The sequence below is a fragment of the Loxodonta africana genome, chromosome 4 (genome assembly GCF_030014295.1).
Source record: "Loxodonta africana isolate mLoxAfr1 chromosome 4, mLoxAfr1.hap2, whole genome shotgun sequence".
NCBI classification, from domain to species: domain Eukaryota; kingdom Metazoa; phylum Chordata; class Mammalia; order Proboscidea; family Elephantidae; genus Loxodonta; species Loxodonta africana.
Genome location: NC_087345.1, coordinates 14,579,715 through 14,593,378, shown reverse-complemented (window position 1 = coordinate 14,593,378; position 13,664 = coordinate 14,579,715). Strand labels below are relative to the sequence as shown.

The 13,664-nt window shown below is 45.1% G+C and overlaps 1 protein-coding gene across 3 annotated transcripts in view; it reads left to right on the top strand.

The window, feature by feature from the left end:
- Nucleotides 1-7,939: 7,939 nt before the first annotated feature.
- Nucleotides 7,940-13,664, top strand: part of GTPBP1 (GTP binding protein 1) — a 32,410-nt gene continuing 26,685 nt past the window's right edge. The window contains exons 1-3 of one of the 3 annotated variants that reach the window (XM_064283533.1): nt 8,046-8,146; nt 9,209-9,724; nt 11,469-11,580. In XM_064283533.1, the coding sequence (XP_064139603.1) occupies nt 11,520-11,580 (61 nt within the window). In that variant the 5' untranslated portion in view covers nt 8,046-8,146; nt 9,209-9,724; nt 11,469-11,519. Of the gene's footprint in view, nt 8,147-8,620; nt 9,725-11,468; nt 11,581-13,664 lie in introns of those variants that run through there. The other 2 variants (XM_064283531.1, XM_064283532.1) reach the window with 2 other exon arrangements.

Sequence of the window (13,664 nt, the reverse complement as noted above, 5' to 3'; positions counted from 1 at the left end):
CTGTACTCAACGAACTAGGATAGAGATCAGAAGCACTAAACATATTAGGCCAGTTAACTGGGATGTCCCATGAAACCATGACCCTAAACTTCTAAACCAAGAAACCAATTCCCATGAGGTGTTTGGTTGTATGTAAGCAGTCTCAGCAGCCATCCCCTTTTTTTTTTTGGTCATTGTTGTAATTATATCCCACAACTTTTGCCAATTCAACTTTTATAGGTGTACAACTTCTTGACAGCAATTACAACAATCGGCTGTGCAAACCTACCCTTAATATGATTTTTCCATCACCACTAGCCCCCCTTTTCCTCCTCCCGCCCTCCCCTTGTAACCACTAATAAACTCTGGTCTCTATATTTTTGCCTGCTCTTGTCTTTTTATGTAAGTGAGGTCATACAATATTTGTTCTTCTGTGATTAATGTATTTCTCTCAGCATAATGTTTTGGAGCTTTGTCCATATTGTAGCTTATATCAAGATTTCATTTCTCCAACTGACTGAGTACTTTTCCATTGTATGTACCATATTTTATTTATCTATTCATCTGTTGACGGGCATTTAGGTTGTTTCTGCATTTTGGCTATTGTGAGTAGTGCTGCAGTGAACATTGGTGTGCAGTTTCTGCTTGAGTCTCTGCTTTCAGGTCTTCTGGGTATACACTTAGGAGTGAAATTGCAGGTTCATGTGCTAGTTCTATTTTTAGTTTTTTGAGGACCCATGGCACTGTTTTCCACAAGGACTATACCATTTCACTTTCCCACCAGCAATGGATAAGGGTTCCAATTTCCCCACATTCTTGACAACATTTATTCTTTTCTGGGTTTTTTTCTTTTTTATTTTAAGTCTTAACCATCCTATTGGGAGTGGATTGGTATCTCATTGTGGTTTTGATTTGCACTGAGCATCTTTTCATCTGTTTGGTGGCCATTTGAATGTCCTCTTTGGTGAAAGGTCTAATCAAGTCCTTTGCCCATTTTGTTTGTCTTTTTATTTTTTTTTGTTCTCAAAGTTTTAGATATATTTTGGTTGTTAGATTCTTATTTATATATGGTTACTGAAGATATTCTCCCAGTCAGTAGCCTGTCTTTTCACCCAAGGCTGTAATTTTTATGGGAGCAGACTGCCACATCTTTCACGGAGCAGCTAGTAAGTTCCAACCACTGACCTTTTCGTTAGCAGCCAAGCGCTTAATTGTGGAACCATTGTCATCATCCTCCTTTTTTGCGTTGTTCCTCCCCCATTAACATAAACTCTGTTTCCCAAGGTTCCTATCTGTTCTTCAGAGTTGCTGTTGTCAGTTTGATCCCATATAGAAAAAAAAAAATAGTTCTTAAAAAAGCATAATGCTCAAGGCAGAAATTTTTTTTACAGGTTAAGTTAAACTATTGTTTGGTGTTAAGAAGACTTCAGGGGATATTTTTTATTTAAGGTTTAAAGTATAAAGATGATTTAAGGTTTAAAGATGACCGCACCAGGTCTCCTTATATGTACAGAGGATGTTGTTGTTAGGTATTGTCTATTAGGTTCCAACTCATAGTGACCGCGTGTACAACGGAAGGAAACGTCGCCTGTTCCTGCACCATCCTCACAGTTATTGCTGTGCTTGAGCCCATTGTTGAAATCACTATCAATCCATCTCGTTGAGGGTCTTCTTTTTTGCTGACCCTCTATTAAGCATGAGGTCCTTCTCCAGGGACTGGTCCCTCCAGATAACGTGTCCAAAGTACGTGAGACGAAGTCTTGGCATTCTTGCTTCTAAGGAGCATTCTGGCTGTTCTTCTTCCAAGACAGATTTGTTTGTTTTTCTGGCAGTCCATGGTATATTCAGTATTCTTTGCCAACACCGTAATTCAAAGGCATCAATTCTTTGGTCTTCCTTATTCATTGTCCAGCTTTCACAGTCAAATGAGGCGATTGAAAATATCATGGCTTATGTCCAGCACACCTTAATCCTCGAGGTGACATCTTTGCTTTTTAACACTTTAAAGAGATCTTTTGCAGTAGATTTGCCCAATGCAATACTTCATTTGATTTCCTGACTTTTTTTTTACTTTCATGGGTGTTGACTGTGGATCCAAGTAAAATGAAATCCTGACAACTCCATTTATCATGATGTTGTTTATTGGTCCAGTTGTGAGGATTTTTGTTTTCTGTATGTTGAGGTGTAATCCATACTGAAGGCTGTAGTCTTTGATCTTCATCAGTAAGTGCTTCAAGTCCTCTTCACTTTCAGCAAGCAAGGTTATATCATCTGCATAACGCAGGTTGTTAATGAGTCTTCCTCCAATCCTGAGGCCACATTCTTCTTTGTATAGTTCAGCTTCTCAGATTATTTGCTCAACATACAGATTGAATAACTATGGTGAAAGGATACAATCCTGACACACACCCTTCCTGACTTTAAACCACACAGTATCCCCTTGTTATGTTCGAAAGACTGCCCCTTGGTCTATGCACAGCTTCCTCATGAGCACAGTTAGGTATTCTGAAATTCCCATTCTTTGCAATGTTATCCATAATTTGTTATGATCCACACAGTCGAATACCTTTGTGTAGTCAATAAAACATAGGTAAATATCTTTCTGGTATTCTCTGCTTTCAGCCAAGATCCATGTGACATCACCAGTGTTAGCCCCCATTCCATGTCCTCTTCTGAGTCCGACTTGAATTTCTGGCAGTTCTCTGTCGATGTCCTGCTGCAACTGATTTTGAATGATCTTCGGCAAAGTTTTACCTGCATCTGACATTAATGATATTGTTTGATAATCTTCACATTCTGTTGCATCACCTTTCTTTGGAATAAAACCAAAACTAAACAGTTGCCATTGAGTTGATTCTGACTCACAGCAACCTTATAGGACAGAGTTGAACTGCCCCTTAGGGTTTCTAAGGAACTTCTGGTGGATTTGAACTGCCGACCTTTTGGTTAGCAGCCAAACACTTAACCACTAAACCACCAGGGCCTGTTCTTTGAAATAAACCCCAAAACACCAAACTTGTTCCTGTCGAGTCAATTCTGACTCAGCAGCCCTATGGAACAGTAGAACTGCCCCGTACGGTTTCCAATGAGTGGCTGCTGGATTTGAACCACTGAACTTGCAGTTAGTAGTTGAATACTTAACTACTGCACTACCAGGGCCACTAGGGTTAGTAGACAGGCACAAATATGGATCTCTTCCAGTTGGTTGGCCAGGTAGCTGTCTTCCAAATTTGGCATAGACGAGTGAGCACTTCCAGTGTCGCATCTCATTGTTGAAACATCTCAACTGGTGTTCTGTCAATTCCTGGAGACTTGCTTTTCGCCAGTGCCTTCAGTGCAGCTTGGACTTATTCCTTCAATACCATCGGTTCTTCATCATATGCTACGTCCTGAAATGGTTGAATGTAGTCCAATTCTTTTTAGTACTAAAAAAACAGTGACTGTGTATTCCTTCCATCTGCTTTTGATGCTTCTTTCTCTCATCTTCTTCTGATGCTTCCTGCATCGTTCAATATTTTGCCTGTAGAATCCTTAAGTATTGTACCTTGAGGCTTGAATTTTTTTCTTCAGTTCTTTCAACCTGAAAATGCTGAGCATATTCTTCCCTTTTGGTTTTCTAATTTCAGGTCTTTGCACATTTCATTATAATACTTTGTCTTCTTGAGCCACCCTTTGAAATCTTTTGTTGAGCTCCTTCATCATTTCCTCCTTTCACTTTAGCTACTCTACGTTCAAGAGCAACTTTCTCAATCTCTTCTGACATCTCGTTTTGGTCTTTTCTTTCTTTCCTGTCTTTTTAATGACCTCTTCATGTATGATGTCCTTGAGGTCATTCTACAACTCGTCTGGTCTTCGGTCTTTAGTGCTCAATACTCAGATCTATCCTTAAGATGGTCTCTAAATTCAGGTGGGATATACTCAAGGTCATATTTTGGCTCTCGTGGACTTTTTTTAAACTTTCCCCAGCTTCAACTTGAACTTGTGTGTGAGCAATTGATGGTGTGTTCTGCACTTGGCCCCTGGCCTTGTTCTGACTGATGATATTGAGTTTCTCCATCATCTCTTTCCACAAATGTAGTTGATTTGATTCCTCTGTATTCTGTCCGGCAAGGTCCACATGTATAGTCTCCATTTACATTGTTGAAAAAAGGTATTTGCAATGGATAAGCTGTTGGTCTTGCAGAATTCTATCATGCGATCTCTGGCATCATTTCTATCACCAATGCCATACTTCCCAACTACTGATCTTTCTTTGTTTGCAACTTTTGCATCCCAGTCATCAGTAATTATCAATGCATCTGGATTGGATGTTTGATCAATTTCAGGCTGCGGAAGTTGGCAAAAATCTTCAATTTCTTCATCTTTGGCATTAGTGGTTGGCTTGTAATTTTGAATAATAGTTGTATTAACTGATCTTTTTTGTTGTTGTCGTTAGGTGCCGTCGAGTCAGTTCCGACTCATAGTGACTCTGTGCACAACAAAACAAAACACTGCCCATTCCTGAGCCATCCTTACAGTCGTTGTTATGCTCGAGCTCATTGTTCCAGCCACTGTGTCAGTCTGCCTCATTGAGGGTCTTCCTCTCTTCCGCTGACCCTGTACTCTGCCAAGCATGATGTCCTTCCCCAGGGATTGATCCCTCCGGACAACACGTCCAAAGTATGTAAGACGCAGTCTCGCCATCCTTGCTTCTAAGGAGCATTCTGGTCGTACTTCTTCTAAGACAGATTTGTTCATTCTTTTGGCAGTCCATGGTATATTCAATATTCTTCGCCAACACCACAATTCAAAGGCGTCAGTTCTTCTTTGGTCTTCCTTATTCATTGTCCAGCTTTCACATGCATATGATGCAATTGAAAATAACATGGCTTGGGTCAGGCGCACCTGAGTCTTCAGGGTGACATCTTTGCTCTTCAACACTTTGAAGAGGTCCTTTGCAGCAGATTTACCCAATGCAATGGGTCTTTTGATTTCTTGACTACTGCTTCCATGGCTGTTGATTGTGGATCCAAGTAAAATGAAATCCTTGACAACTTCAAACTTTTCTCCGTTTATCATGATGATGCTCATTGGCCCAGTTGTGAGGATTTTTGTTTTTTTATGTTGAGGTATAATCCATACAGAAGGCTGTGGTCTTTGATCTTCATTAGTAAGTGGTTCAAGTCCTCTTCACTTTCAGCAAGCAAGGTTGTGTCATCTGCATAGCGCTGGTTGTTAATGAGTCTTCTTCCAATCCTGATGCCTCATTCTTCTTCATATAGTCCAGCTTTTTGGATTATTTGCTCAGCGTACAGATTAAATAGATATGGTGAAAGGATACAACCCGGACACACACCTTTCCTGACTTTAAACCAATCAGTATCCCCTTGTTCTGTCTGAACAACTGCCTCTTGATCTATGTAAAGGTTCCTCATGAGCACAATTAAGTGTTCTGGAATTCCCATTCTTCCAAATGTTATCCATAGTTTGTTATGATCTACACAGTCGAATGCCTTTGCATAGTCAATAAAACACAGGTAAACATCCTTCTGGTATTCTCTGCTTTCAGCCAGGATCCATCTGACATCAGCAATGATATCCCTGGTTCCACGTCCTCTTCTGAAACTGGCCTGAATTTCTGGCAGTTCCCTGTCGATATACTGCTGCAGCCGTTTTTGAATGATCTTCAGCAAAATTTTGCTTGTGATATTTTTCTATAATTTCCACATCAGGTTGGATCACCTTTCTTGGGAATAGGCATAAATATGGATCTCTTCCAGTCAGTTGGCCAGGAAGTTGTCTTCCATATTTCTTGGCATAGACGAGTGGTCACCTCCAGCGCTGCATCTGTTTGTTGAAACATCTCAATTGATATTCCATCAATACCTGGAGCCTTGTTTTTTGCCAGTGCCTCCAGAGCAGCTTGGACTTCCTCCTTCCGTACCATCGGTACTGATCTTATTGTAGGCGTATGGATATTATCCAATCACTGACATAGTTGTGCTTCAGGATAGGTCTTGAAATCTTCTTCTTGACAGTGAATGCCATGCTGTTCCTCTTCAGTCTGTCCTTCCCAGCATGGTGGACCATGTGATCGTCCGATTCAAATGGCCAATATCAGTGCATTTCAGCTCACTAATTCCTAGGATATCGATTTGTGAGTTCCATTTCATTTTTGATGACTTCCAATTTTCCTAGATTCATACTTTGTACATTCCACATTCCAATTATTAATGGATGTTTGTAGCTATTTCTTTCCATTTTGAGTTGTGCTACATCAGCAGATGAAGGTCTTGAAATCTTGACTCCATCCACGTCATTTAGGTTGACTCTATTTTGAGGAGGCAGTTGTATCTTGAGTTGTTTCCAACCTGAGGGGTTCACTTTCCACCACTCTCAGACTACGTTCTGCTGCTATTCATAAGATTTTCACTGGCCAGTTTTTTAAGAAGTAGATCACCAGGTCCTTCTTCCTGGTCTGTCTTAGTCTGAAAGCTCCAGTGAAACCTGTCCACCATGGGTGACCCTACTGGTATTTGAAATATGGGTTGCATAGCTTCCAGCATCACAGCAACACACAAGCCACCACAGTATGACAAACTGACGGACCAGTGGCGGGCACAGGGGATAGTGGTGAGCAATTTAGCTAGGAGAAGAAAAAGTGCATCAGAATTTACCTATAGGGGAAAAAAATGCGTATCTACACCATTGGAGTGGGATGACTTTTTGTTCCAAATGCCCACCTGTGTTTGTGTGCGTAAGACTTGATTGCAGTTCAAAAAGGGAGCAAGAAAAGATTGCCTCTTTCCTTTCAGGTAGATTGTTGAAACTGAAGGCCATTTTAAGCCCCGCCTCTTGCTTGCTAAATCCTGTGGTCCAAACCCTAAATCTTCTTGGGTATGTTAACCTTCTTAAATTGCTGCTTTTGCTTGCTTGCTGTGTGGGAATAGCGGCCAAGGACAGTATTATCAGACCTTGACTAATCTCTAATTGCAGCAAGCAGTGAAGGTCTAGGCTTTTCAGACTTTTGAAATAGGAATTCGAGACACTAAAACTTGTGCTGGTGGTGTTTTAAATTGGGACTTGCCGTCATTGATGATACCCTGGGAGAATCATCCATAGGAGACTACCTTAACGGATCCTAGATGTCAGCCTAGCTGTTCGCAAATGTGGTGAGGTGCTTTTGGCTTCTATTCTATTTTAGCTGGTTGCCCCTGTTTTTTGTTCTTCTAATTGTTCTCTCAGCAGAGGCAGTGAATGGAGAATTCTTCCTAAGGTCAGCGTTTAATTAATTGCGTCGCTCTGGCTGCTGTAGTAGTACATCTTTTGGAATATATGGCATCGATCCTACTATTAGCATTGGCTAGCGGTTGCCAGCACGTCGACACCGGTCCTCCGGAGACTGCCCGCACTCAATGACTTGAGGGGGTGGTGCGTTCTGCAGTTTACTATCTTCTTGAGCGGCGGCCGGAGGCGCGGGACCTACCCGATGATTTGATTGGGTCTTGCCCCCGTCCATCATCGGCAGGCTCCCGCACTGACTGTTTTGCAGGAAGCAGAGCACCGCCTCTGGAAACGAGGAGAGTGAAGGGGCGGTGAGGGGAAACGTTGTCCCTATTTCTCTCCTCATTGGATGGCTGCTGTGTCAGTCATCCTCTCCTCTGCTCCCGTTGGCGGGAAGCCTCCAGGCCGGTAGTGTGGACCTCGTAGTGCCCCTCCCAAGCTGGGATAAAGGCGCGTGACGTCTCAGACATTTGTTGTTGGGGTTCGGGGCTTATTAATTATTCGTTCGGTATTTGAAAGGGCTGCAGCGATTGGTGGCTGAGAGGCCTGGTCGATCGTTTCGCTGCTGGAGAGACGTGTCACGCTCTTCGCCGCTGGAGAAGTTTCGCATAAATTATTCCGATAAGGGGCGGGGCGGGGCCACGCATAGATTAGGCAAATAAGCCGGGGGAGGGAGGGGAAGCCGGCTAGGAATTAGCCTAAGTTATTAAAGATGGCGGCGGAGCGGAGTCGCTCCCCGATGGACTCGCCGGTTCCAGCCTCTATGTTCGCCCCGGAGCCCAGCTCCCCGGGGGCGGCCAGGGCCGCGGCGGCCGCCGCCCGGCTCCACAGCGGCTTCGACTCGGACTGCAGCGAGGACGGCGAGGCGCTCAACGGCGAGCCGGAGCTGGACCTCACCAGCAAGGTAGGCCCGGGCGGCGGCGGCGGGCGCGAAGGGGACGGGCGCCGGACCGCGGCGCTTGGCCATCGGGCGGCGGGGCCGAGCCGTCTCCGGGGCAACGGTGGGGCAGCCCGGGAGCGCGGGAGCGGGCGCAGCCGCCGTCCCATCTGCGGGAGAGAGGAAGGGCGCCGAGCCCGCCCACCTGCCTGACGCCGGGACCTGCGGCGGACTCCCGGGGCGAGGGGTCCCCCGCGGCCGCTTTCCTGCCCCGGTGGCGCCTACCCGGCCTCCCCCCGAGATACAACCTTGGGCTCCGCCACGTGGAACCGGGGCGCCCGCCGCCGGCCGCACGCCCGGCGGTCGCTGTCCCCGCGCGGCCCCGCCTCCCCATGTCCCCCTCCTTCCTCGGGTCCCCACCTGTGAGGACCATGGAGTGCGATCCTCTCCCTGGGGTCCTGGACAGCTGAGGGGCGGAGGAGGCTGGGCAGGGGGAGCAGGATGGTCGGGAAGATCAGGTAGTGGAGGGAAGGGCAGGGGTGACAGCTGCAGGCTCTCCCTGGTGTCGGGAAAGGAAACAGAAAGTAGCCGATCAGCCGGGAGAAGGGTAGCCGAGGAACCTTTGCTTTGCGAATGCGCCCAAAACGAAATTGAGAGCTGGGCATAACCCGTAATCCTGAGAGTGGAACCTCATTTTATAAGGATGGAATAATGAAAGATGTTTTAAAGCGTGTCTTCTGAGCTGTTGAGAAAGTGGGCAGGCTTTAAGGGTGCACCATCTGCTTGGCATTGTGGGGGATAAAAAGTAAGTCTAATATGTGACTGGTGTTTGAAGGTGCTTGCCATTCTAAAGGTGCCGACTGGGGAGTCAGACAGGATTCACTTTCTCGGCCTGCCACTTAAAAAAGGCTCTGTGACCTTGGAAAAGTTTCTTAACGTCTCAGTTCTCCAGCTACATCATTTTAAGAAAGTACAGGTGCACTATGAAAATTAGAAACACGTATGACACCCAAGACGGTGCCTGATACGTACTAAAAGCACAGTAAAAATGTTTGAAATGAACTGAATAACTGATAATTCCCTGTGCAGAATGACTAGCAGCAGGCGATGGAAGAGAGAATACAAATACCACTGGCTACCTGTTGTTGGACAGTTACAATAGAGATGTTTATCAAGCTTGAAAGAAGTTTGAAACTTTTCAGTCTGGTGGTGACATTGCGCGAAACTTGGACCTGATTGGAGAGAACCTTCCCTGCAACCTAAGCAAGCCAACTCTCAACTGCTCTCTCTCCCTCTAATCCCAGCTGAGCCCTTGGAAGCCAGCAAGCCACTGCTTAGGGCTTATCACAGTGGCCCTGAGGCTGTAATGAGGATGGCCAAGTTTGGAGAGAAGGATCATCAGGGAAGTATGTGAGGCAATGTGACAGGATGCAGAAGACCCAGATGGCATCCAGGTATACAAGTCCAAGCTCTGATGAGCCAGTTCAGGAAGTTGTAAGAGGTGCACCCGACTCCCAAGCAGATGAGCTGGGTGTCAAGACACGGTCAAGGTGCTGAAGAAACCTGAAAACAGTGGGAAGTTGCAGGGACAGAGTTGCAAAGAAGGTAGTACCTTTGTTTCCTGACTGGCTTGTCAAATGTTCCAGGATGAGGAAGTGTTACTTCATCACATAGCCGGGGAAATCCTCCCTATTTTAAAATTGAGATGTGGAGCTCTGGTAGTGCCATGGTTAAGCACTCAGCTACTAACCAGAAGGTTGGCAGTTCGAGCCCACCAGCTGCTCCAATGGAGAAAGATGTCTAACAGTTTGCTTTCATAAAAATGACAGCCTTGGAAACCCTATGGGGCAGTTCTACTCTGTCCTATAGGGTTGCTATGACTCCACAGCAATGAGTTTGGTTTTGGGTTGGTTTACATATTTATATGCAGAGCCCTCGACTGCTAAAGGTCGCTGGTTTGAACCCACCAGCTGCCCTGAGGGAGGAAAAACCTGGCAGTCTGCTTCTGTAAAGATTGTGACCTTGGAAACCCTATGAGGCAGCTCTCTGTCCTACAGGGTCTCTAGAGTCACAATCGGCTGGATGGCAGTGTGTTTCATATACGATATTGAAAAGAACAGCTGAGGTTGTGAAGGAGAGAAAGGTGAGTTGAATAGATTCGTTCCTGAGGAAAACATTAGAAGCTATAGTTTGTACACTTGCTGTAATTAAATGTGGGGACCTAAGGCTCTGAGGCGGAGCCCTGATGGTACAGTGGTTAAGCGCTCGGCTGCTAACTTAAAGGTCGGCAGTTGGAACCCACCAGCCACTCCACAGGAGAAAGATGTGGCAGCCTGCTGTAGGGAAGACTACGGCCTTGGAAACCCTGTGGGGCAGTTCTTCTCTGTCCTGTAGGGTCGCTGTGAGTCGGAATCGACTCGACAGCAGTGAGCTGGTAAGGCTCTGAGAGCTTTCAAAAGGAGGAACGATGAACTGGGGTGGTTAGTCTCATCCAAGAAAATTGGAATGTTTTTCTAGGAACAATTGGGTAAAGAAAACTTTTGTAATTACCACTTACTAAGCTATAGACTAGATGGCTTACATATTATATTATCTTAGTCTGCCTTTATAGCTGCCTTAGGAGGTAGGTAGTATTATCTCTGTTGGTAGGTTGAAAAACTGAGACTCAGGTTAAGTTCTTTCTCCAAGGTCACACATGAGTGGTCAGAGAATGGAATCTCACACACCTGTTAGGATATGGCCCCCTCCAAAGAAGTGGTTGATGCTTTAATGTGCTGGGCAGAAATTTCCCAAATGATGCTGCTAATCTCCCCTGCTGGTGATGGTATTTGGTTGACGAAGATAAGTGTTGCTAAGATAAGTTTTCATTGCTTTTTTCCAAATAAGATAGCCAAGGCCAGATGGAAGGGAATTCTTTTGTTATTGCTGGAGTGATTGGCCTGTGGGTGGAGGGCATGGCTGTATGTGAGTTTCCAGATGCAAGTCACAGATAGGTGGTGTTGACATGTAAGTGTAAAACACTGCTCATCAAGTTCTACCCACAATGCCAGATTCTCAGTCATCCTGGGTCCTGCCCCATGATGTGTGAAGCAGCAGAGGCAGGCTGCTTGCACCCTCTTTTCTGTGGGTTGTGGCTCAGGCAGTGCTCATTTTAGTACATCATATAGCTGATATAGGGCTTTAGGCTCAAAGGCTATTTAAGAAGTGGAGAGAGGCTGTGTGGGGGCTGGGAATCTGTTTCAGGTTGGGGGGCTGTGGGTTTCAGTCAGGGTCTTCAGTTCTTTGCTTAGGCTACTTGTCAGCTTTGGCTGTGGTGCTCTTCTAGTAAGTGTGTTGGTTTCTCTTCTAGCTGGTCCTAGTGAGCCCTACGTCAGAGCAGTATGACAGCCTACTTCGGCAGATGTGGGAGAGGATGGACGAGGGATGCGGAGAGACCATATATGTCATTGGGCAGGGATCAGGTGAGCATAGTTTTCCTTTCACTTTGTTTTTAAAAATGACTTAGAGCACATTTCCCTGCCTTATGAACTTTCCTGCTCATAGATCTCAGTTGCAGTGATTCTTTAGTGTCTGCAGAACTGTTTGGGAGGACTCAGAAGTGAGAGTGATGATGTTAATTTCCACCTTAGTGGTCCTAATATGCTTGACTTGAAGAATCACTTTCCAGTTGGTTTTACAGATGCTTCCTTTTTATCTCCAGTACTCCCATTTGCATAAAGGGAAATACAGCATACGCAACGGAATTTCTTGTCCAAGGTAACAAGCAGTTACAGTTCTAGAATTAAGCCCCTGTCCTGGGTGGCTCCAGGTCTTCCCCTCTAAGCCCTGTGCAGAGATCCTATTGCTACTTATTTCCTGTTTAACAGAGATCTCCACAATTCTTCTTAATGACAACAAGGAAAGGAAGGCTAGATTCTTCTCTTTAGTCAGGCTGCCTTGCACCAGACCACACTGACCATTCACTGTGGACAGCTGTGATAACAGAGGTTCTCTTCTTTCCCCATTAGATCCTTTCAGGCATGTAGGCTTGTTAGCATTCTGGAAGTGACCAGTTATTTCCCTTCAATCTGCTTATTTCATTTTAATAGAACCTATTGTTTTGTTTTTTCCTACTCAGCATTTTTTTAAGATTGTACTTTAGATGAAGGTTTACAGAACAAACTAGCTTCTCATTAAACAATTGGTACACGTATTGTTTTATGACACTGGTTAACAACCCCAAGTCATGTCAACACTCTCCCTTCTTGACCTTGGGTTTCTTATTACCAGATTTCCTGTCCCCTCATGCCTTCTAGTCCTTGTCCCTGGGCTGGTGTGCCCGTTTAGTCTTGTTTTATGGGCCTGTCTAATCTTTGGCAGAAGGGTCAACGTCAGGAGTGACTTCATTACTGAGTTAAAAGAGTATCCAGGGGCCAGACTCTTGGGGTTTCTCCAGTCTCTGTCAGGGCAGTAAGTCCGGTCTTTTTCGGTGAGTTAGAGTTTTGTTCTATATTTTTCTCCAGCTCTGTCCAGGACCCTCCATTATGATCCCTGTCAGAGCAATCAGTGGTGGTAGCTGGGCACCATCTAGTTGTGCTGGACTCAGTCTGGTGGAAGCTATGGTAGTTGTGGTCCATTAGTCCTTTGGACTATTCTTGCCCTTCTGTCTTTAGTTTTCCTCATTCTTCCTTGCTCCCGAAGGGGTGACATCAGTGGAGCATCTTAGATGGCCGCTCACAGGCTTTTAAGACCGCAGACGCTACTCATCAAAATAGGATGTAGAACATTTTCTTTATAAACTATGTTATGCCAGTTGAGCTAAATGTTCCTGAAGACCATGGCCCCCACAGCCCTCAGCCCAGCAACTCGGTTCCTCAGGGAGTTTGGGTGTGTCTGTGGAGGTTATGGAAGCCACTTTTTTAGAAGTAGGCAGCCCCTATGCCATAATCCCAGATTATACTGTGGCCTTTTTTTCTGGTCGCTGCCAGTTTACACCCTCAATACAAGTTTTGCTTAAGCTTATCCTCATTATGACATTATCTTTGCTGAAATGGCAGCCGGGATTTTTAATGATTCTGAATCTAGTCTGTGCCAGCACTTGACTGTCATCTTTGCAGGAAGCCCAGGATGGGCCTCAGTGCATCACGATAGGGCCAATTTTCTTTGCGGAGTGTAGGCTTTGCAAAGGCAGGTAGTATTCTCTTGTAATCTGAGTTTAAGACTGATGAAATCTCAATATCATTCCTTAACTCGTTTGACAAACATCTACTAAGTATCTTCTGAGAGCTGGATACTGTTACAAAGCACTTTTGGATACTTAAAGCCTGGTCCCTGCCCCAAGGAAGATGGCATACACACAAATACCATACTTGGAAATGCTGCAAGAGTGACACAGACAGAAGTGGCTAGATCTCACAAGTACTGCCATGCCTTCCTTTGAAATGTCTTATATTTATCCTTTCCTTTACACTTGCTGCCACCTCCCTAGTATAGAGTCTTATCACGTGAAAGAAGGCATGGCCAGAGAGATAGGCAATCCAGGATGTTGCATGTCAAGAGATGGAGG